Source organism: Cryptotermes secundus, unplaced genomic scaffold, assembly GCF_002891405.2.
Source record: "Cryptotermes secundus unplaced genomic scaffold, Csec_1.0 scaffold763, whole genome shotgun sequence".
In the NCBI taxonomy this organism is placed as follows: Eukaryota; Metazoa; Arthropoda; class Insecta; order Blattodea; family Kalotermitidae; genus Cryptotermes; species Cryptotermes secundus.
This window is the reverse complement of record NW_019724754.1, coordinates 46,584-70,915: the sequence shown is the minus strand read 5'-3', so window position 1 is coordinate 70,915 and position 24,332 is coordinate 46,584. Positions and strand designations below refer to the sequence as shown.

The following is a 24,332-nucleotide window of genomic DNA, read 5'->3' as shown; positions in this document are numbered from 1 at the left end:
TTTTTTTGTAAAAATTTCGTGTACTTGCAGGCTGTGTTCGGCAAAGAGCTTGTGTTGCGTTGGTGTGTCCTAACAATTTTCATGAGTTGATCTTCTGTTCCTTCTGTATAGTCTGCTAGGTTTGTGGTTTCTGCCACGTAAGCCGCCTCTATCTGTATCAGGCCTCGTCCTCCCTCTTTTCTAGGAACATACAGACGGTCTATGTCTGCTCTTGGGTGATGCTGTCCATAGGTAGTTAATACTTTCCTTGTTTTCCTGTCCAATTTTAGTATCTCCTCTTTGTGCCAGTTAATAATTCCAAAACTGTATCTCAGTACTGGTACTGCCAATGATCCAATTACTTGCATTTTGTTTTTTGCATTCAGCTCTGTGTTCAAAATCAATCTTAATCTTCTTACATACACCTTCTTCAACCTTTCTTTCTCTTTCTTGTGTTCTATCTGGTGGTTCTCTTCTTCTACCAGTCTCTATACCCTACCGATACTGGTGTGTACCATCAGTCCCGACTCAGCCAGCGAGTTCGGCCTCTACTGCTGAGCGGTATCTCTTGATGCTTCCCCTATCTACCAGAGGCATAGACTACTGTTGGGCGGGAAATGTCCTGAATTTCGCTCAGTGGTCCCCTTGGGACATGAGGTTCTTTTACGTGCCGTAAAGCTACGACACGGGACCCATGGCTTAAAGTCCCTCCCGGAGGACTTGTTCCCTGAATTTTTCCGCCCTTAAAAATTCCACGACCTCCGCCGGGTTTGAACCCACGTACCTTGAGTCATTAGGTGGGAACGTTACCCCTAGACTACGGAGGCCGCTTCCACTCCCATGTATGTCTTTATGGTATACTGCTGAACTAATTAAGCACAGGGACATTACCCCCACCATTTTTAGTATAGATTCTGCATGTGCAGGATGGGTGGTGAAAATTTTGTTGAGGCTAAATAATTGTTGTGTATTCCATACAGTCAACACATGTAGTGGCCGCACAATTCAGAGGTCATATGTGTCTTTTTGCCTATCTGCATGATTTATAGTAATTTGGGTCATGTTGCACACCATTTGATGGATTTAGATGAAATTTGGTCTAATCGGTCTACTGAAAATTTTCAAGTTTGGTCCACCATAACCATTACTTTATATGATGCCAAAATTAAACTATTTTCCCACATTTCTCAGAAACAAAATGCAACCTTTTTGTTTGAAAATCTGAGGTCTCACAGTCATTGTGATTTATATGTATGTTGTGGTCTTCTGGGCCATTACACCATGTATATCATTTTATTTTTGTAAATAAGGTCTAAAAGTTTGTGATGATGACATATTAATACAACTACTGTGTTTCTGTACATTATCCATCGTACTGTTTTCATGTACCACACCGTCCTCATTTACATAAAAACAGCATTATGGATAATGTCCGGAAACACAATACACTCAACTCTCGATTATCTGGGGGCAGATAATCCGGTTTGCAGCTTAACCGGGGCTTTTTTGAGGCTTATATGTTGTTTAATATTCATTCACTTTTGTTTCACATGGTGAGCTGTAACACTGTTTTCACACTAGTGTGAACCGAGCTCTGCATTTCTTGGTCCCATTATGCTAACACAATGCAGAATGCAGGATGCAAGGATTTGTGGAAGTTTCAAGGACAGATAGACCACCCGAGTTAGTCCTGTTTTCACACTAGTGAAGTGCATTAGCAAAATGTCAGGGTATAAAAGGAAGCATGTTGTGATAAGTATTGAACAGAAACTCGTGTGAACCGGGCTTTGAAATGTTAAGCAGTGACAAAACCTAAGTTCAGTGGGGGTGCAGCCAGAAGAGTGGGAAGAGAGTGAGAATGAGGAAGATGTGGACGCTGCTGCTAGTAAGACAATATCACATGGTGCTGCCCTTAATCATTTGGAATCCTTACTAGACTATCTTGAGAGTGAAGAGAAGAGTTTATTAAGTGACAAGCTAATATTACATAGGCTTTGTACAGATATCCATAAAAAGGGAAATGCCGCGAAAAAGTAAACAACAATATTAAATTTTTTTAAGTGTGCAGCGTGAATATTCGTAAAAAGGGTTGGATGTTGTTGAAGACTGTGATTGAAATAACTAATTCATACTTCAGTGTAATGTAAAAAAGTATTACATAGGCCATGAGATGACATAAAAACGAGGTTGAATAAATTTAAATAAAGGTAGGGCTATAGTATTATGAAGGTACAGTATTACAGTACTACTTTTAATAAAATTTGTCTTAACTGGGTTTTCGATTAATCGTGATTTCCATCCCCACCATTATCCTGGATAATCGAGAGTTGAGTGTAGTTGTATTTTATTTTTGGTTTCTTTAATGACATTGTGTTTTTAACAGTTGCTTCCTGTTACATATATACAGTGAACATATATAATTCTTGCCTTCAATGAAACCATATTTTATTCTATATTATTTATTTATATAGCATGCACTACATGTGTTGACTTCAAACGGGTCATCTTCAGGTGCTGCAAGTTTCTCACATACCATTACTGAACTGGTTTGTGAGAAATTCTAGTGCCTGAAAATGACCCAATTTGAGGTTGACACATATAGTGCATGATATATAAATAAATAATAAAGTATTGTTGTGTTGACGGTAAAAATTATATTTCTCCAACTATATCAATATGATATGAACTGTATGATTTAAGAATGAGTCGGGAAGCATGTGGAAGGAAGGAATTTAATGTGTCTTAATCTGTGATACTGTCCTGGCATTTGCCTGGGACTACTGAAGAATATTAAAATCTTGAGTGAGGGTCATCCATGTCCTGTCCAAATTTTGAACCAGCCACTTCTGGAATACAAGTCAGATGCATTGCTGCTTGAGCTAGCCTGTTCACTGACATGGTGCAGTCTGTTAGGTGATTATGAACATTTCAGAGGCATCTGTTACCACCATCTTGAGGGTAGGGATTCTAACCAAGTACTAAACCAAAAGAAATAGTAATGGCATGTTTAGCGATATCACATTTTCCAGGACAGACTGAGGAAAATTATGAAGACATGTCATGGTTGCATGTCTCATGGCTAAGTTTTAAACAAGATGCGTCGGATGTCAGAGGAACTTGCTGATCACTCTGTTTGGTTATATTGCAGCTGTGAGTGTCCACGTGGATATAAGGGTAAGATGTGCCAGGAGATGGAGTTCTGCCAATTGCAAAACTGTCCACTTGGCAGCACCTGCCAGAACTTAGACAATGGCTATGAGTGCATTGCCAATGCTACATTTGATGGTCATAACACATCACTGAGCTACTCTCTTCATGTAACTAGCAACTTCAGTATTAAGCAGCTCGACACAATCAGCATAACATATCGCAGTCGAACAGGTACAAGAGACCATTCTGAAAGAATTCCGGTTATAGACTTGAAAGGATTCTGACAGTGGTGTATATTGTACTTCTTTTGGCTTGTTTTGGACTTCATCCATCGCCTGGTATGTAAAAGACAAAAGACCACGACGTTTCGGAGACTAGATCTGTCTCCGTCTTCAGGTGGGTGGGGAAGGATAAACCTACTCAGTTGGGCCTGTTAGAAAGAGCTAGTCCAAATCACTGGGCCAGTGATTGAGAGTGAGTGATTGAGTGATTGACCTGAAGACAGAGACAGATGCAGTCTCTGAAACGTCGTGGTCTTTCGTCTTTTACATACCAGACGATGGATGAAGTCCAAAACAAGCCAAAAGAAGTACATTTCCAGTGATGTTTTATTGCAAACTTCCTGGACTTTGTCCATCACCCAATAATATAAAATAGAGCAATGTTTTGGGACTTGAATCTGCTCCTGTCCTTAGGTGGGGGGGTACCTACTCAATTACATCTGTTAGAAGAGGCCAGGCAATTAGGAGTAGCTCTGTCTAAGAGACCCAGCTGGTAGTGTCCTTTCACCTGATGACAGAGAGCAGGTCCAGTTTTCCAAACACTATCCAATTTCAGAATTCTGGTCCTAATGATTTTGGGGGGTGCCAAATGTAGCCCGCCTACTCCAAGAAGATAAACATGCCTGTGGGATAATCCCAGGTAGTAAGTTTATGGTTCCTCCGGAATATTATTTAAGTGAACAATAACCAAGACTTCCATTGCATGGGTTTTTGATTATGGTATGGTGTAGTGCCATGATAACCAGTGAAATCCAGTGTATAAGTGTCTGCTTCTTATTGTAGTCAGGATAATTGCTTCTCTGGGGCACTACTAGCCTGGCCAAAATTTGAACTAGATCCCTCCTAATATAAATCTGGGGCATGAAGAAAACATTAACCTCCATGATTAAAGTGTCCACCCATAACTGTGTGATGTTGAAAATAATCTCAAGCAAATTATTCAGTTACTTAATTTTTGACACTGAATAGTCAGTGCAGTTGATGAAGTGTAAAGGTAAAGCTGCCTTATGCTTAATTAAGTACCACATCATGAAGACATAGGCGTGGAGGTATAGGTCCAATTATTCTTGACACTAACTTCACCTGAGTAGTAAGCTTCATCCCCAGGAAAGAGCCCTCAGTGCCCATTGGCTAGGAAGGTGGGCGGGCTCTATACTGTGGAAAAGAATATAAGCTCTTCTTGATACCTTTGTCATGCAGCCCCTAGCCCAGTGCTATCCTGGCTTTGTTAATGAAGTGCTGGTAAAACAAACAAACTTACGAACTTGTTCTAGGTGGCACCATGTTGTATATTAATTCTGGTACCGAGTTCTTCTCAGTGTCGGTGTACAATGACGAGGTGACTGTGGCATGGAAGTTCAATGTGATGCCACTTGGGCAGGTCTACAGGTTCCGTAAGGATGAGCCAGATGGGAACTGGACCACAGTTCTTATCAGAATGGACAACAATGGCATCATGGGAAAGTTCAGCTTCGCTAGTGAGGACACCGCACAGAGCTTCTCTGCTTCCGTCTTCCCTCTGGAGTCATGGAAAAAGCTGGTTACAAGCAGCAAGATTATATTGGGAGGAAGGGCAGGCGTACAGGACAACATTGGTGAGTTGCCTTACATGGATGGGGAATAATCCTAAAAGTGAAGTGCACATAGTTCCAGGCTTGAGTCATGATATGAAGTGGTTCCTTTTGTTACTGACTGATACCTTTGTGACTTTTAACTGCAGAATCGCTAAATATGCTCTTAGTCCTTATATTCACACAATATGTAAAACCTTCAATAGAAATACTTTCAGAAATTTCCTTTCAAAGTATTTTTGTGAAAATATTGTGTTACTGAAGTAAAAATATTCCTCTTTAAAGAAACCAATAACAGGTGCTTTAAAAGTGGAATGCTTATCAGCTTTTATTAAGCACTATCTTCAGAGTGCTTGTATTCCTTGTCAGGTATAATTAGAATGATCAAATCAAGGAGGATGAGATGGGTAGGGCATGTAGCAAGAATGGGGGAGAAGAGAAATTCATATAGAATTTTGGCGGGAGAGCAAGAATGAAAGAAGCCACTAGGAAGTCCAAGATGTAGGTGGGTGGATAATACTAAAATGGATCTTAGATAAGATTGGGTGATGTGGACTGGATTCATCTAACTGAGGATAGGGACCAGCAGAGGGCTCTTGTGATCATGGTACTGAACCTTCAGATTCCATGAAATGTTGCGATGTTGAGTATCTACGCAACTGAAGGCTTCTGAAGAAGGGCTGGGCTCCATGGTTCATTGGTTGGTAGTTTGGTTGATTGGTAGGCTGGTCAGACAGTCAGTCTTCAAAACAAGTGCCAGGTTGCTCCAGCACTCACAGTATCATGGGCCACTTCCTTGTACCATCCTGACTGCCTCATTATTTCATTGTGACCTCTGGCCTCCATGAAAGGGGATACGAGGCAGACAAGGCAGGAGCAGTAGGGGAAGCAAGACAGTGAGCAAGTTCTGATGTTGGTAGCAGGAGAACAGATAACGATGACTTAGTGTAGATCTACTGGGTTGTATTACCAGTCAACCATTTGGATGCTCACTAAAAGAGCATTGAGAGTTCTGCTGATGATTGCCAAAACAGGAAAGGACTGACAGTTCTGCATTTTGTATATTGTTCTTTGATTGTCACAAAAAAGTGGAGCAAACTAGAATAAAATTCTTTAAACCTGAAGATGGATGCAGTCTATTCCTCTGATATCCACCTACCAGATTACATGGCACCACATCCCAGAAGACTGTGGTATTAATACCCACTACCATGAGAACTTTTTTGACAGTAGGACTCCTTATTTCTTTGTGAATACAGTTCAAAAGTGAACGTTGCAATGAGGGAAGTATGCAGAAAATAACTTTAGAATCAAATGAATGGTTAATTATTATGGAACGACCACAGAGTGACGGCAAGCAACAAACCAAATGTACATTTACAATGATGTAGCAATATTTGGTTTCAGCTTTTGCAGATGGAGTGTCGGTGTCAAGTAAACACAGTTACGTGACTTTTGGTGGAGAGGGCTTTGACACATTGGGCACTGGAGCGAATGAGAATAGAGTGGATTACACAAGCCTACCCACAGTCACAACCTCAGCCCTTCCCTCTGCCCTAGAAGGCGCATTCTTCAAGGTACTGTATGCATACTCAATTCAAAATATTGTCATATGTATTAGTGACTAGTCATGGGGTGTTGGCTGATAATCAGATTTACTGAGGGCTTGTAAATTCTAGCAACAGACAACTGTAACAGCTTAATGGATCTATACACTCTACAAATGACTGTACTGCTGCACACAAAGTCTTCTTTGTCCGCACCAGTCATTGCCTGATAAGAGCTCCCAACAATGTGTATTCCTTTGCTTCCTTGCTCATGTCCTTGCTGGCTGGCAGCTGGACCATAACTAACTCATGACAGCAACTTAACTGAGTTGACTCAACAGCTCTCACTTTGTACCCTTGGCACAAACCACATAGAAAACACCACTTCCAGTAGTTTGTTGTTGTCATGGGCTGTTGCCTAGCATTGGCTTGCTTGTTGATTGAGGCATTACCATGCAACAGACAATGTTTAGGTAGTCATGTCACATTTTAACTCTTTACACTGTGGACAGTCTCTTCATTGTGATTAGAATGTCACATGGAAGCATCTTATTGGTTTTACTTTCTTTTATTTATTTATGTTTCGCGACAATTTTTGTTTTTATAGAGAGTAGGTCTGTAGGATCTGAGGTTCTCACAACGGTCGTTATGAAGAGCTCCATCTTCTGGGATATAATGCCACGTAGCCTGTTGAAAGTCATCCAAATATCGGTTGATTTAACAGGACTACATGACGTCATATACCAGATGGCAGAACTCTTGAGATCACTCTTATTTGCAGATGATCTCCATGGGAAAGCTTTATCTATAAGTGGGTAGAAGGAACTGGATTTGTAGGCTCACATACTGACGCCATGGATTGACACCCTCCACTTCTTGCTCAAGCTGTTACACTTCCCCCACCAGTTTACTTGCAGTATATCCCCTCCAGTCATTAGGCCATTCTGCTGATAGTGATAACCATGAGATACTTTCACTGGCAGTAGGTCCTTTGGACTGGTTAACACAAGACAGAAGTAGTGGAGGGGAATGCAGCATTAGGCTAAGAGGGGAAACCTTGAGCACCATCATCCCCACCATCCATGGGTCTTCTCTCCGTGGCCTCAGTGTAGTCTTTCTCTCTATATGAAAGGTCGCATAAGGTGCTTTTTAAAGGATTGCTGTCTTCTGAGATGTGACATCACATAGTTTCATAGACAGATATCAACATTTCTCAGGAATCTGTTGCCTCCATCTTCAGGGTAGAAGAGTGACTTGTGTCACATCTCAGAAAACAGTAGCTGCCACCATGAGAACACCAACATCCACGAGGTTTTCTTGCTTTTTTTTTGTTCATGTATGTTTCTAGGCAACATCTTAATTTAATCAGCTAACGTATAATCCATGTGTGATGTGTGTCAAATTGTAACACCATGGATAATATAATGAATTGCATGTTGATGCAGGGATGCTTAGGCGAAGTTCGGATTGGAGGTCTCCTACTTCCGTACTTCACCCCTGACCAGCTGTATTCTGACAACTCCTCCACACAGGACTCTTTTGAATTGTCTGCACCACGGAAGAGGGTATATGATATGGAATCAGGCTGTCGGTTATGCTTTGAAAGTGAATGCTCAAATGGCGGTCATTGTGCGGACCCAGCAGAATCATATGTCTGCAATTGCAGTGCAGGCTTTGAGGGTGATGGCTGTACTGCAAACATCAATGAATGTGAGCAGAACAGGTGTGAAAACAATGCCACCTGTATCGATGGTATCGCCAATTATACCTGTCACTGCCAGCAAGGCTGGGAGGGTTGGCTGTAAGTGCATTTATTTCTTGTCTTCTATCATTCTATCAGGGAACTGGAAACACTCAGTTGATAAACTGACAGTTGTAGTTTTTGGAAAAGTTTTATAAAAAGTGTGTGTGAGAATGGCTTTTTTAGTTTGAGAAAGGGATTTGAAGAAATTTTGAGAATTGAGACAAGAGAACAAGAATTTTCTCTGCTAGGTAATATTTTTTTCACACAAATTACAGTTTATACTTGCTAGCCTTTTTATCATAATGCATGAGAGTGTAATCCTTATCCCTTTTTATATCAGATCATATTTTGATGAAAAATTTGTATAAATCACTGTTTTAAAAAAGTCAGTTTTAAGGCCATGCCCTTCCTCCCCATTATCAGAAAGCAGGAGAGGTAGATAGGTTTTGATGATAAGTATATTTGTGGTAGCTTTACAATTATGATGGGATGGGTTATTTGTGTGCTACTGTTCAAAACAAAAGCAGCCCTTTGAAAATTCTCAGAGTTCAAGATTGAAAAGTTAATGTTTTAATTGAGATCAAGGTCTTTTCTCTCAATTTGAGATACACATTCTGATTTATAGGTTAAAATCTTACCAGTTGCCTCTTTAACCCTTTCACTGCTAGTATGATACGTAACTCTCAGTACCCACTGTGCTGAATTATTTTTGAATAAATCTTTTGTAAATAATTTAAGTGCAAAGTATGAAAATGTGTGATAAAATGTAATTAATCTTACCTCAGACAGGGAACAGGCAGCAGAAGTTGCAAAGATGTTGAATTATTCAGTATTTTTCACAGCATTTTTCCATTTAAATCAGGATTATCCAAGATAGCCAAAAATACATAGTTCACTATCCTAGAATCATTGTATTTATATAACAGTCTTATCACTCTGTCACATGTTGACCAAAGTCCACAACTTTATTTAAAACTATTATAGAAAACACCGCCCACTATAGGAAGCCATTTTTACTAGCCCTGTGAAATACCCGTGTCACATGACCATGGAGTGTGTGCCTCACTGTGCAGATGCAACCTTTTACATTTCTTAAGCTAGAGGGCAGAAGAATGCAGCCATTGAAATGAATTATGCTTGATTACATTCCCAATAGATGGCTCTATCGACCTGCCAAGTTTGAATGAGATTGGTGGAAAAAAAAACTGAGATTTGAAACTCTAAACTCGCAATACGGGTTTTGTCGATCGCAGCAAGGACGCCATGTTTTTCACAGATCGACATATGTCGACAGCAGCAGTGTAAGGGTTAAGGGATTCAAGCTTCTGGTATTGAATTCACTTGTGTAACTTCATTATAAAGGGAGGTTCTTACCTTTGTTGACTGGTCCGTGGCTCTATGCTTTACAGCAACCAGCTGCGAGGGGTATACAGATTTTGCCAATAAATCAGTATGCCTGTTGGCTGATAATGTTCAGAATGAAGTGGTTACAATTCACAGATCACAGGAGGTATTGAAAATTGCCGAATAATTACCTGAACATATCTTTTGCAATAAGTTGTTTCATAAAAAACATGGATTCAATGATCCTTTTTGCACTTCCAGCAATCCAGACACCAAATATTACTGGATGGAGTAGGATTTCATGGGTTAGATGTGGATTCTGTGAATGGCAGGAGTGATTGTTTTGTGTATTTATATATCCCTGCAAGCAAAACCATACATCATCAGAAAAGAATGTCAATTGCGGGTTGATCTCACTTTTGACAACAGACTGCAGGAATCTACTGCAAAAATGACCCCTGATAGCTGGATCTTGCATTAGACTTTGAAACTCAAGACTCTTGAGCTAGACATTTCAGTGAATTTCTAGCTGCATGTTCAAGTCTGGTCCTTATGCCTACTAACTTTTCCTCAGCAAGCACGCAACACTTATGTTTGTTTTTTTTTTTCTTTTCTGTCAAGATCTATCTATCTTGATCTAAGTTTACTCACTAAATTGTGAGTTAGTCTGCTGGGAACTCTTTCTTCATGAAATTTACATCAGAGTTTTTGCTGGCACTTCCTAGCAGATCTGTATTTCACATAAGTGTAACACAGAAATACATGTTGCTCTAAAGTATACCTCACTGCTCACTAATTGTGACTGTGAACAAACGGCTAGTGGAGCTGATAACTGCTGCCTACTGCTGACAAATCATAAACAAATTCCCATACATGAACTGCATTGCTCACCATGAAACATAATGCTGTCAAGCAGTCCACAAAGTTAATAACGTCCCTTAATTCCAATCATTAATGGCCATCAGGCATACTGATTCATCAGCAAAATTCATATGCACCTCAGAGCCAGTGGTGCACTGGTTTCCGTGAACTGGCCAACAAAGGCAAGAGCCTCCCTCTATTTTTGAGATGTGGCACAATTTGTTCACACATTTCTGAAATTGTATTAGTGTAGCATTTCATAATAATAAAACCAAATATGTATATTATACACTATACAACCAAATCAAATATGACAAGTGTATTTCAATCCGTAGTGTTTCATTACCTGTGCTCTTTGTTTTTAACTGATTTAAAAAACTAAATTTATCCCTCTGCTCAATCAGTTAAGCACCACACCCATGAAGATGTATAGACCTATATACTCTTAACCTTGGCACTTTTTAACTCATTTTTAAATGTCATATGGGCTGGATATCCAATATTTAGACTGCAAATTATCCTTGCAAGAAATGGATCCAAATTTAAGTTATAAGAATTGAGAGGAAGAGTGACTTGGGATATCTAAAGCTGAGTTAGAACATGGCCCAGCAATAGGGTTCCATGAGCATAACATAAAATCTTCAGGTAAGGAATTTTTTGAGTAGTTCGGTGACAATCAGCTTGTCAAGAAGGACTCTTCTTTATGGAATTATTTAGGATGAACCAGTGTGGAATTCTATAGATGTAGGCCACTGTACACAGTTTTGTCATTCAAGTTCAAAATTATACTTACCTCATCTGTATGAAAATAGAACCTTCCTGTTACTTGTTCCCTGCTGTGCTGTGATAGGGAAAACCTAACGTGCATGCAATTCACTCTCTACTCATGCCAGTATGTACAACAGTTATGACTGTTAAAATAATATCAGAATACTGCAGTAGAATTTTTCTCATTCCCAGTGTTAATGTATTTTTCTGTAGCATGAGTAAACTTTAATTTATTAATGTGTTGTTCCTTGTTTAAAGTTCCAGTTACTGTGTACTGTGACATTGAGCAGAACCAGTGAAATTTCTGGCTTTTATTTTGGAAGTGCCTGTTTTGAGTCTTGGTTGGGATATCAATTGCCCTGACTGAGGATCTTTGTGGTTTTCTTTAGTCTGTCCGGGCAGATGTCAGGAAAGTAACTTAAATTTTGCCATGATCTCGTCATTCCACATTTGTTCCAATTCATTGTTCATATCTTGCAATCATTCAATCGACCTTATGTTCAGAGTGACTGGAGCATCATTAAATAAACAAGAGGTAGACAAGGAAAGTAACCACAGCCTATGCAAAGAACAGGTTCTTCTTATAGTAATGGTAAAGTCAACCCTGTGTTGAATTAATTAAGCACTATGCCATGAAGGCATATAGGTGAGTGGAGGTATAGCACTACCATTGTTGACCTCAGCACTTGATGGAGGTGAGTGGTCAGCTTCATACCCTGGCTGCTTTCCCCCTTGTACCAGTTGGATAGGAGGCTGGGTGGGCCTCAGAGCTGGTCTGGATAATATGGAGTTTGTCTTGTTGTAGATAGGTAAATGTGACTGAAATGTTTTCCTTTTGACCAGATGTGATGTTGATATTGATGAGTGTACATCAAACCCATGCCAACATGGCGGGACGTGCATTAATGGCTTGGGCAAGTTTGAGTGCAACTGTACTGATGAGTACATGGGTCTGTACTGTGAGAATTTCAAACTCATCACATGTGACAACTCACCATGCCTGAATGGGTCCACATGCACTGATGTGAAGAGTAAGTTTGCTCTGTGGTGATCTTCATTGCCTCTGTTCTCCATGCTCTTCCAGTGTAAAGCTTAGTCTCTTGTGCCTCTTTTTATGGCCTTCTGTAGTGGCAAGGAGACTGGTTCTCTTTTGAAACTGAACTTGAAAATAGAAACTTTGAAAAAGAAGATTTAACTGCAGTGATATAGTTTGACTGATATTTGTTGTCTTTCCATCAGACTCCAAGACAGGGGACAACTTTACTTGTACCTGCATGGAAGGTTTTGTGGGGCCAGTCTGCAACAAGCCATACTGCATGGAGCAGCCGTGCCAGCACGGAGGCACTTGTGACCTGACGGGGGTGGTAAGTTTGGCAAGCCTGTCTTTCAATGTACAAAACTAAGACATAGTTAAGGCAGTAGATCTTGAGATCTTGTTACGTGTTACATGTGTGCATGAGTGAGAAAGAGAGAGTGTGCATGCATTCATGCAGTGACACTGTCAGTATCGAGACTGTAATATCAGATGATTAATGAATGTGCACGTTGCTGGCGAAATGAGAATTGGCAGGAGGAAACCGAAGTAGTAGGAGTAACCCCAACCCTTTGCCACTTCATCCACCACAAATCCCACATGACACTCACCTGAGGTCAAACCTGGGCTACCATGGTGGGAAGTATCGACTAACTGCCAGAGCTGTGTCACAGCCCCCAGTATGTACATTAACACTCAGAGTTGGTAATAATTATGAATAGGGGCAGAAGATATTATGACATGTTGTGCTATGGATGGCGCCCCTCCCTCCCCGCCAGCTGTGATGTGCCGAGCGGAGCCGAAGTGAGCCAAGTCCCTGCACACTGGTCACGCTGCAACGCGAGTAAACAGCGGTTGCTAAGCAAAGCGGGTAAACAGTGGTTGCTAGAGACGATGGTAATAACAGTGGTACCCGTTACGCAACAGGCAAACACGGCATCAGAGAACAGTGGTGCCTATTACGTAACTGTTTTCCTGTTGTCCGGCTGAGGGTTTATAAGGGAACTACACAGCCGCCGAAGACAGTTCTCAAGGCAGCAGCCTATGAGTTGAGTTGGAAGTGAGTCAGCAGTCAGTCAGCAGTTAACGAGTTAAAAGTGAATTCTCAAGCCAGTAGCCAGCAGTTGGGTTGGAATCTAGCCAGCGGAGAGTTACGAGGTAGTCACGAGTTAGCCAGGAAGTCAACCCGTCAATTGTAGTCTAGCATTTGCAGTCTAGTATTTGTGATACTGCCGATGGCAGTAATGTTGAGATTGTAAACTGTGTGATTGTAAGAGCAAGTGGAATAATTCGCTATATCAAATAAGGCGTGAAATTATTTGTCGCGTTATACACCCAACACGTGACAATATCAATAAGAAACAGCAGTGGAAGGTATGCTTGAGTCACTATTGTGATGTCCATTGCTGTAAAATAATGATGGCATCTAGGTAGGTGCATTGAAGAGGGTGTCTAAAGTTTAGTATTGTAGTATAAATATAACTATCTTTATAGATCTTTGACAGTTATTGAGGTGGTGTATTTTTTACAATGTTTGTCTTTGTAAAAAACGCACATGCACAGAAATATGCTCAATGGACTTTATACATCACATTCAATAATGTTTTTCACACATTGCGGACCAGTTCTTTAAATAGTTAAATCACCCTGGGGACCAGGGTTTTTAAGGCTAGCACCCTAACTTGTGCACTGTTCACTTTAAAAATTAATATAAAAACTCCTAATTAATTTTAGGAACTAAAATGTTTGGAGAACACTTACCAGAGCTCCTAGAAGTGCTTACACATGTGATATCTCTGGAAACTTTTATCGGAGCTCTCACTTTCACTGGACACAATATTTTGGGACTGTCACTTTCACTGAGGCTGGCCTCACTATCAGAAGATGAAGCAGTTGGCAAATCTGATAGCTCATCGGAGAACAAATCTAATATTTCTTGTTCTCTGAGAGAACACTTTGCCTGTAACTGCTTTCGTCTCTGATCCATGTTGCACTGCTAACTTCCTGGTTCATACGTGGAAGCTTGGACTCGAACAAAGGCTTTTTTCTTTAGCGTGTGATAGGAAATGAGCGTGATCATGTTACTGACTAAGCTAGCAAACATTCCCGAGGTCAACTACGCAGTAGTTATGATGCAACGTGGTCACACAGTGAGATATAGTCGGTTGCAACATAACGCATCAGAAAAGGGCCAATTGGCCCGCCTGGTCCGCAACGCTATAGAAATGTAGAGGGCCAATTGGCCCCTCCGGTCCTGAATGTGTTAATATTGTCTGCTTTATGGCATGTCATATGCTGCTGTATTTGGTTATTCTTTGAATCTAATTTTGGATTGTATATTAACTGAATTTTATAGTCACTGGGACTGTCACTTGTCTGTCAGTATGCAATAGCACTTCATACATGCAAATTTCATGTAATGAGAACTGTCAGAATTGTGATAAGCTGTTGTTTTTCATTTGTTGGACATAATATGTTGCATTCAGTACCTCAAATGTTCATTTAATCCCTCTTTTTTTCTTAATGTTGTTACCTCTAAGTTTGCTTTTCAGCATCTCTGGTCTTTCCCTTGCTTTTTGCACCCCAAATTTATAACCTGATGCCATAGCCCAAGATGTATGGTCAGTCTACAGTCTTTGCGTGAACCTGTAAGGGCTTAGCTCAGTAAGAGGAGTAAGATTATTATCTTCTGGGATGTGTTGCCGTGTAGTCTGGTAGATGCCTACCATTTCATTGATTTTTTTTTTTAATAATTAAGCCTGTGTACTTAACCGGAGGTTGGAGAAAACTGCATAGTGAGGAGCTTCATAACTTGTACTCTTCTCCAAGTATAATTAGAATGATCATGTCAAGGAGGATGAGATGGGCAGGGCATGTAGCACGAATGGGGGCGATGGGGAATGCATATAGGATATTGGTGGGAAAGCCAGAAGGACGGAGACCACTGGGAAGACCAAGGCATAGGTGCTTGGACAATATTAAAATGGATGTTAGAGAGACAGGATGGGATGGTATAGATTGGACTGATTTGGCTCAGGATAGGGACCAGTGGAGGGGTCTTGTGAACACGGTAATGAACCTTCGGGTTCCATAAAATGCTGGGAAATTCTTGAGTAGCTGCAGATTTGGCTTCACCTCAAGAAGGGCTCAGCTCCATAAGTAAATAAGTAAGTAAGTGTACTTGGGTTAAGTATTGATGTTACTATAGGACATCCCATCATAGAAATGGTTATCTTCATTGTCACACTGAGCAAGCTAGCTCGTGAGGTGTCTGGTTTCACAGTCTGGGATAGAACACAGAACTATTCTGACAAAAGTTTTTCATGGTTTCTCTATCCCCCACCCAAATCCCAGGATCATGTCTTAAATTAAGCCATTATTGCTTCTATCCAAATCGTTTACAATTCATTATTCACTAATGATTCAGTTATTTGATGCAATATGGTCCAAGTTACTGACAGCACCATTAAATAAATCATAAACAAAATTGATACTTGTCTCATACAGAAACTGATATCTCGCTCAGCTCAGTAAGTCCTCCAAGAATGATCAATAAAATGAATGTGTTTGAAAGCAACTGCAAAATGATGGTTTGTGCTGGTGTGATCTGCATCCCTCCAGGCCCCGCTGTGTCGCTGTTATCCAGGCTACAGGGGAAAGTACTGTGAGGAAGATATTAATGAATGTGCAGAGGGACCAGACAAGGCTTCTCCATGTAAGAATGGGGCCAACTGTACTGATGGCATCAATAACTACATATGCAACTGTTCTGGCACTGGTGTGTATAGTGAACTTCTTTATATGGCATTCTTAACCTGAAGACTCCTTGAAATGCAGCCCTGCCTGACACTGCGTCAGTGTTGTAATAGCAGTAATTCCCTGCTGCTGTAGTATTATTTTGTACTTAGATACAGGAGACTGTGGTTTGAATCTTGGTTGGGATAACATCTATCCTGACTGACATTCATCAGTCCCTTCTGGTCCCTTCCAATTCATTATCCACTATCATATGGCCAATCAACACTGTATAATGAGATACTGTCAGTGTTTTTAAATAAACGTAAATGTATTTACTTTTAGATCTTCCTTGGTGTATATTAATAAATAAAATGTATTCTTTAGTCAAAGAAAGACCAGAAGAACACAAGACTGATATCTATTAACGATAAGATGAAATCTAGTATGGTCGAATGTAAATGCCAAGATGACTTGGAAAGAGCAGCTGACCATACCTCAGAAGTGATATTAGTTAGCTGTGGGTTCGTTTTCTCTCTTTCCTTTGTAACAAATGTGTCAGGATTGAATTCTGTGTGTCTGTGAGTCACAGTGAATCCTATGACTGTTACAGGATACAAAGGACTCAACTGCACAGAAGACATTGATGAATGTACCAGAGATCTGTTTCTATGTGGGGCAGGTTCTTGTGTTAATATCCCTGGCAGCTTCAGATGTCAATGCCCAGAAGGGAAATGTGGTTCCCAGTGCGCTGATGATGACCCATGCTCCGTGAGTATAAGCACTTTCTAATCACCTTCACATCTCCCAATGAACTCAATAACTGAGCTGTACCATAGTTTCAGTCAGGAGGGTCATGTCTGTCCAGTGAGAGTTCATGTGGTATTTGTTGCAGAATGAGTGCACGGGGCAGGTTTTCCCTGATAATTTCAATTGTCTCCTGCTAATTCTCACTGCATCAGTGCTCCAGGGCTGTAGCAATAGGTCTATTTGGGGCCACAGTACCAGGGGACTCTGCCTCACCCCATTCCTAGAAACAAAAGGGCAAAGTAGTTCAATAACCAAAAAGGAAACATAGATCAATAACCAAAAAAAAAAAGGAAAAGTTGTTCAATAACCAATATCAAAGTAGTAGTAGGTTAATAACAAAGGAAAATTAAAAGTAGTTCAATAACCATCAAATTAACTGGCTCTCTAATATAATCGAAAGGTTCAACTGATCAGTACTGAAGGTGGGTATCTGACATGAGCCTGAGCCATCCAAATTTGATTACTAACTGGAAACCTAGTTCTGTGAGATCCATTCTGATATTGTTCTCACATCTTCTAAGACCTCTTGATGGAAACTTTTCAAGACTTCTTCCTACTAAAATCCCCAAAGCTACATTACCAGCCCATCATAAATTTTCTGTGATATTTAAGGCTGTCATGGTACTGAATATTATATTATGGTCTTCTGGGATGTGATACCATGTAGTTGGGTAGGTAAATACCAACATTTTGGAGTAACTTGTTGCCTCCATCTTCAGGGATTGAGGCAGTGATATCAAATTACATGGAGTCACATCTGAAAAGACCAAGGTCTAAATAAACACTATGATCTGTCTGCCATGTGTTCTGTAGGAGCAATTAAGGCCTTAATTATATAATAATGTTCTACATATCTTCTTTAGAGGTTAGGTGTTTTCCTGTAGACTGAGGTAATGAAGGAGGGAAGTGGAACAGATAATCCAGAAACCTGGTACTGGTTACTAAACAGTGAGATAAATATCTTTTCAATAAAAGCAAGTAACCCATGTTAAGTGGTAACAGGCCAGTGTTAAAAGCAATGAAATAATAAACTAAAAAGTGGCACCATGATCAGGAGATGTACAGTCTACTGCAGATCATTGTAAACATAACTGTTATATATTGTCATTTGATTGGGTGACTATACATGGGGTTTGGATTGGTAATTGGATTTATTGAACTTTTACATATCCATGACTACAAGTAATTATAACCATTTCACTAGAGCCCACACTTAAGACTTCTCAGCCTGCTGTGGTATTCTGTCGATACTCCAATAGACAACCACTTCGGAAAGTTTGTGGGCCCTGATAAGGGCCGTTTGTTACTTGATAGGTCTGTCTGAAAGACCGGTGATGTAGGGCTGTGTGCACCGGTAGAAATAGATGTTGGTTACGGTGTGTTGGCTAATGTTGCGGCAGCTGAGTTAGTTGTCTGGCCACAGTGCGGTAGTTGTTGGAAGTTGCCTGTCACAGTGCGGCAGTTGCTGGAAGACGTCTGGTCACAGAGCGCGGTCGCTGGAGTGGCAGCAGCTGCACCAGTTGCCCAGTGAGTCGGGCATCACTGCCAGAGAGACAAGGCAGCCAGTTGCGGCAGCTGCATTCGCTGGACGCTTGCGGCAACTACGTCAGTTGCCCAGTGAGTCAGGCATGACCGCCGGAGAGCCGAGGCAGCCGTCCCTGATGCAGTGAAGTGCCAATGACTCCAAAGACCGATCACTCTGGACTAGGTGTGATGGCTGACTGGCTGATGTGGTCACTGACTATTGCGAGCTTTGTGCTCCACCTTTTATACCACATGTGATGGAGGACCAAAATTTGCAGTTGCAATTGTGAGCGCTCATTGGCTAGCGCATGTAATGATCTGAATGTGGACTAGACAGCGAGTACTGTATAAATGCGAGCGTTGGAAGCAATGTGATTGGTTAGCGCGCGTGATGGTGAAAAGTGAGCTGAACAGCAGGTGCTGTATAAGTATGAGAGCTGAACAGCAGATGCTGTATAAGTATGAGAGCTGAACAGCAGATGCTGTATAAGTATGAGAGCTGAACAGCAGATGCTGTATAAGTATGAGAGCTGACAGCAATGTGCTGTTGACTTAGGAGTGTTGACTGTTGATCGGCGAAACAGCATGATAGTATGTGGGATGTTCCCACACTGCTTAGGTTTCACCAGTCTTCTGGTAACAGCTTCTAGCAGTGGATGTTCCCCTCCCTCTGGGTTCCTGAACTGTCCCCTGGCCTCAGCTATCAGCTACTTACAGCAGCAGCTCACAATAACTGACGAACTCTCCAACCAACCAACTCACTCCACTCCACTGACTGACCCAACTCAACTTGACTCACCCCACTAATTGTCCTGCTTATAACATCACCACAGATTTCACAGAAAACACCATTCCTCTGTTGTTTATGGGCCACTGCCTAGTAACACTTGCTGTACAGTCACCAATCTTGCCATTGCCTGCTAGCAACAATATTATTAAAACATACATAATGGCCAACAAATCATTATGGAAAGCTATAGTCAGTAAGTCATAAAATGCTGGGAAATTCTTGAGTACCTGCACAATTTTCAGTTTCTCAAGAAGGGCTCAGCTCCACGAGTAAGTGATAGTCAGTAAGTAAGAGGTTCTGAAGGCCGCGCCATAGCTCAAGTGGTTAGTCGCTGGCTTCCCACCGCGGCGGCCCGGATTCGATCCCTGGTCTGGTCAAGTGGGATTTGTGGTGGACAATGTGGTGCTGGGGCAGGTTTTCTCAGAGTACTTCAGTTTCCCTGCCAGTCTTCATTCCACCATTGCTCCATAATCACCCTCACCTATCATCTGGGGCTGGTACAATAGGCCAGAAGTGGCCGGAGTACAAGGGACTTAGTCCCGCCCCACTAGCAAAAAAAGGGGGGGAGGGGTTCTGAAAGTTCATTACCTAAAGAGTCTCAGTTTTCTGCTTTGGAGATAATCCACAAAATGAACACTTGACAGGCTACTGTATCTTCAGACACTTCCAACTGATATTCCTTTCTCTATAAATGTAATCCTGTTTCCAGGAAAAACCTTGCAAGAATGGGGGCATATGTTTTGAAAAATGTGATTCCTCACCTGGAGACTATTACTGCGAGTGTCCTGTCGCTTTCAAAGGAAAGAACTGTACTGAGGTAAGTTTTCCACTGGACACAACAGCAATGCACTCTATTTAACTTGAGGTTTTGATAGCAATGAAGATATACACTTAAGTATTCTGGGTTGTAGCTCTCTACAGTATGGTAGGCGGTGACTTCTGCCTTGAAGGTGGAGGTGGCACATTCCTCTGAAATGTTGGTAACCTCCTACCAGATGTTATGGTTGAGTGGGCAGCATTCTTGCTGTGTATCAGGAAGCCTCGACTTCTTATCTTGGCTCAGAGATTGGCTATCCTGATTGAGGTTTCTCATTGGTATCCTCAGTCCCATCACACAAATACTGGGATATTGCCTCAGATGAGTCCATGAACTTGCTGTTTCACAACCCTTCCAACTCATTATTCACTAATCATTCTATATTCGATGTTGAATAATTTGTGCTACTGACAGCATCATTAAATAAACCATAAATATTCAAATAAGTACATATTGGCATAACACAGAAAGCCATATCCCAAAAAAGAAGCTCTGGGAATAGATAATTACCAACTTTCCTTTCACTACATACTGAGTATTTGATATGACACAGACCACATAGAAAACAAGGGCCCAAGAGTTAATTTATTGTCAATTAAGCATAGGGGAAGGCACAATAGATCACTGTGGTTGCGGTGCAAGAGCCAAGAAGGCCCACCCCTTATACATTCATTCATTCAAGCATAGGGGCAGCTTTACCTTGGACACTTTGAACCAATCATTTTTGTATACATATGTAGGGCATTTCCTCTCTGTTGGATAAGATCTTAAATCATTGTCATCTGTGTTCTCTCTCTCCATCATCATCATCATCATCATCATCATCTGCATGCATTGGTCTAATTATCCGGTTCTGACCCCATATGAAATCCGCAACTGGCTGTGTGCAATGCCCAGCTCCTAGCCACATGTTACCTGGGGATTTAAAAACCCATATTTCTGGATGACAGGAGCTGGGATAGCGCAGTCGGTATAGCGTCTGGCAACAGGTTGGGCAGCCAAGTGACCGGAGTTCAAGTCCCATTAGTGGAAGACTTTTCTCTTGTCTGCATCATCCAGACAGGTTCTGGGGCCCACCCAGCCTCCTGTAATGGGAGTTGTTTCCCCGGGGGTAAGGTGGTTGGGACATGCAGCTGACCACTCACCTACAGTGCCAAGGTCAAGAATACATGGAGCTATACCTCCACTCCACCATATGTCTTCATGGCATAGTGCTTAATTAGTTAAGCACAGAGACACCTTTACCTATTATTTCTGGACAGTAAAGATTGATATAACCATAGAAGCAAGAATATGGTCTCTCCATCAGTGGATGTTCTCTTCCTGCTGTTTCTATGGATTAATGTTCATAGAGTCTCCATGGTACATACACTCCTTGTTATATGCAAGTTCAAAAAATATGAGTTCATTTTAATACTTTTATGCTGAATTAATTTATGCTGGTTTCAGCAAACAGCACTTGCTTTCATGCAAACTGCTTGCTGGCTGATCAAAAGATGTGGTTTGGAATGGATGGAACAGAGTCTCAAGGGTGCTATCTTCTCTGCTTTGCTTGAAATCTGTTTTCACACTGGTTTCATGCTTGGCTTATTGTTTGACCCTGAAGTTGGAGGCGACATGTTCTCCTGAAACATCAGTTGACATATGCCAGATGATAGTACTCTTCATAACCACCACCATGAGAACCTCAACAGACTACATAGCGTTATATCCCAGAAGACAGAACTCTTCGTAACCTCTGCTGTGAGGACCTCAAATCCTACATGAATAGAGTATTGTCTGGGTGCTGAAGGAGGAATGCAGGGGAAAAAAGGAACATTTGGCCTAGCTGCATGACCTCTTTGCTGTCAGCCTTTCATAGGTTAAAGGGACCTTCAGTACAGTTTTTCCTTAACTGCAGTTTATAACACAATTGTCTACTGACTGAGGAGTATCTGTACACATTAACTCCTTGAAGAATTCATGATGCAGCACATTGGCTGCCCTTAGAGCAAGTCCATGTTACTGTGTTATTTTGCTACATCATCTTTGGTGTATATTGATAAATAAAATGCATTCTTTGGTTAAAGACAGACATAGAAGGGTGTAAGACTCTCATCTGCTAACAATAGAACAAAATACTGGTAAGGTCAAGTACAAACTTCAGAATGTCATAGAAATGTGATACAGCTGTTTAGACAGAGCAGGTGACATTAGTTAGCTGTGGGTTCATTTTTCTGTCTTTCTTTTTTCAATAAATGTTTCTGTATCGAGCTCTGAACTTCTGTCATTCAGACTTTTGATATGTTTAGATGTTCGCGGAAGAAGCAAGCCATAATGCGGTGGACATCGCCATCATTGTGGCACCCATTGTAGGCCTCATTCTTCTTGTGGCGGCAGTGGGCCTGAGTGTGTTCATTACAATGGCTCGCAAGAAGCGTGCAACTCGAGGCACATACAGTCCTAGTCAGCAGGAATATTGTAACCCTCGTGTGGAAATGGACAATGTCATGAAGCCGCCCCCAGAAGAAAGGCTTATCTAGGTGCGTAGGCAAGTGAAAAGTTACGTCTAAAGGACTAAAATGTTGTTGAGGGGAAGCATGATATCCCTGTTGAAAATCTCAGTGGGCTGCAACAGTGTAAGTTGAGCAGTGAGACCAGGCTTCAAGTGAATGCCCAGTTTTAAGACATGACAAGATGACTTTTAACTCCATAATATTATTTTATACTCATCTTTAATCTTCAACTTGTATCTTTTGTGGATATGGACAGACCAGAAGTATTATTATTTTTTTTAAGGACATAAATGTTCAAATAATAAGGCTGGCTACTTCGTGCAATTTCTATGCTAGTACCCCACTGATATTCAGGACCTGGCCACCATTTACAGTTTTTATGCTAAGATCTGGTTGACATCAGAGGCCCAGCCTCTATTTATAATTTTTGTGTTAGTGTCCAGCTAGTTACCTTTATGATGTGATGGAAGGTAAGGTCATCCACAGTGCGTAATATTGTAGCAGTAATTATTTCATTTGCCTGCTTAAATCATATGCTACTATTTGTTCTATTCTCAAAATGTCTTCTCATATCACTTAACCATTTCACAATAAATTGAGGACTTGTCACAATACTGTTATAAGCACAGAGCATCAGTTGCTCAGTAAACAAACTTCTATACTTTGACTTGCATGCAATAATATATCAAAGTGCAGCACACAAAAAAGGGATGTGTTCCTGAAAATAGATCTATATAATAATATTACATAATGCAGACCCTCCTCTTCCATTGATTCTCATGCTGTATTTATAGATATGTTCCTGTGTGACTTTCTTGGTGCACAGCTGTAATAAAGAAGCACTTTTATACCCATCAGTGATAACAGTAGGCACACAAAAATAAACTTCAAATATCTTGTTCCAATTGAAGTTGATATTTCCAGGAATCTTAAGTGAGGGTAACACACTGCACTATATGAAGTAAGAATGCTATCGGCCATCCCCCTACACCACTGATACATGGGTGTGACTAACCAGTGGCCAGCTACACCAATGATGCATGTGCATATGTGATCTGAATTTATTTAAAATATTTGTCATGATTTAAAATAAATAGTTTTGAGTGATTTTCCCCCCATTTATTTTTAGAATATGAAGCTATCCCTGTTAGAGGCTGTGGAGACCCATAGAGTTGTGAGTCGTTGAATATCCCTCATTTTCTAAAAAATTGGCTCACAGATGGCAGTGAGGTCATCAGCCTTTTGCACCGACTGCCCTTTACCCCCAGGAAGTTTCCTGGTATTAATTTCGGTTACAGTCTGTGTCAACCCCAGGGCCATAATGTGGTGGAAGGTTTAGGTCAATTGCAAAATCCAATAACCTCATCGGGAATCAGACCCGCTACCTTCCAGGTCATAGCATAGTGCTTCATAAGCTACCTTGGTTTAAAATATTCAGATATTTCTCCCAAATTCCATTAATGACAAATTTATGGATACAATGAATTTTACAGATATATATATAATTTTTTTTTTCCCCTGAAAGGTAAAATTCCATAACCCATACCTTGGGGAGGTGGCTGGGCTCAGTTTTCAGAGTATGCCAGAGATTTTACAGAATATCCTATGACTCTGGCTGTTGCAGGAATATCCAAGTTCAATACAGGTTCAGGGTTCTGCTAGGGGAATATTTTACTTTGATATTAGCATGTGTATTACTAGTTTATTTCAGAGTTTCCCCAAAACAGATTGGATCTCAGTAGAATAATTTCTCTCAAACTACAAGGCTGAAAGATTAACCTTTTTGTTGCTAGCCTCCAAAAACCTTACCCATACAAAAGCTGCCAGTGAATATTTGTTAATATTTTAAATTCTGATTAGACTTATTCAGTAATGAAATATTT

General features: G+C 40.9%; 1 protein-coding gene across 3 annotated transcripts in view; it reads left to right on the top strand.

Moving 5' to 3' along the window:
• The window catches only part of LOC111862948 (protein crumbs), a 112,703-nt gene extending 89,349 nt beyond the window's left edge, over positions 1 to 23,354 (top strand). For all 3 annotated transcript variants that reach the window (XM_023848837.2, XM_023848838.2, XM_023848835.2), the window contains 10 exons: positions 3,128 to 3,360; positions 4,685 to 5,005; positions 6,389 to 6,558; positions 7,974 to 8,329; positions 12,089 to 12,276; positions 12,485 to 12,609; positions 15,900 to 16,056; positions 16,627 to 16,784; positions 19,847 to 19,954; positions 22,246 to 23,354. In XM_023848837.2, coding sequence (XP_023704605.1) covers positions 3,128 to 3,360; positions 4,685 to 5,005; positions 6,389 to 6,558; positions 7,974 to 8,329; positions 12,089 to 12,276; positions 12,485 to 12,609; positions 15,900 to 16,056; positions 16,627 to 16,784; positions 19,847 to 19,954; positions 22,246 to 22,476 — 2,047 coding nt within the window. In that variant the 3' untranslated portion in view covers positions 22,477 to 23,354. The remainder of the gene's footprint in view (positions 1 to 3,127; positions 3,361 to 4,684; positions 5,006 to 6,388; positions 6,559 to 7,973; positions 8,330 to 12,088; positions 12,277 to 12,484; positions 12,610 to 15,899; positions 16,057 to 16,626; positions 16,785 to 19,846; positions 19,955 to 22,245) is intronic.
• The last annotated feature ends 978 nt before the right edge of the window (positions 23,355 to 24,332 follow it).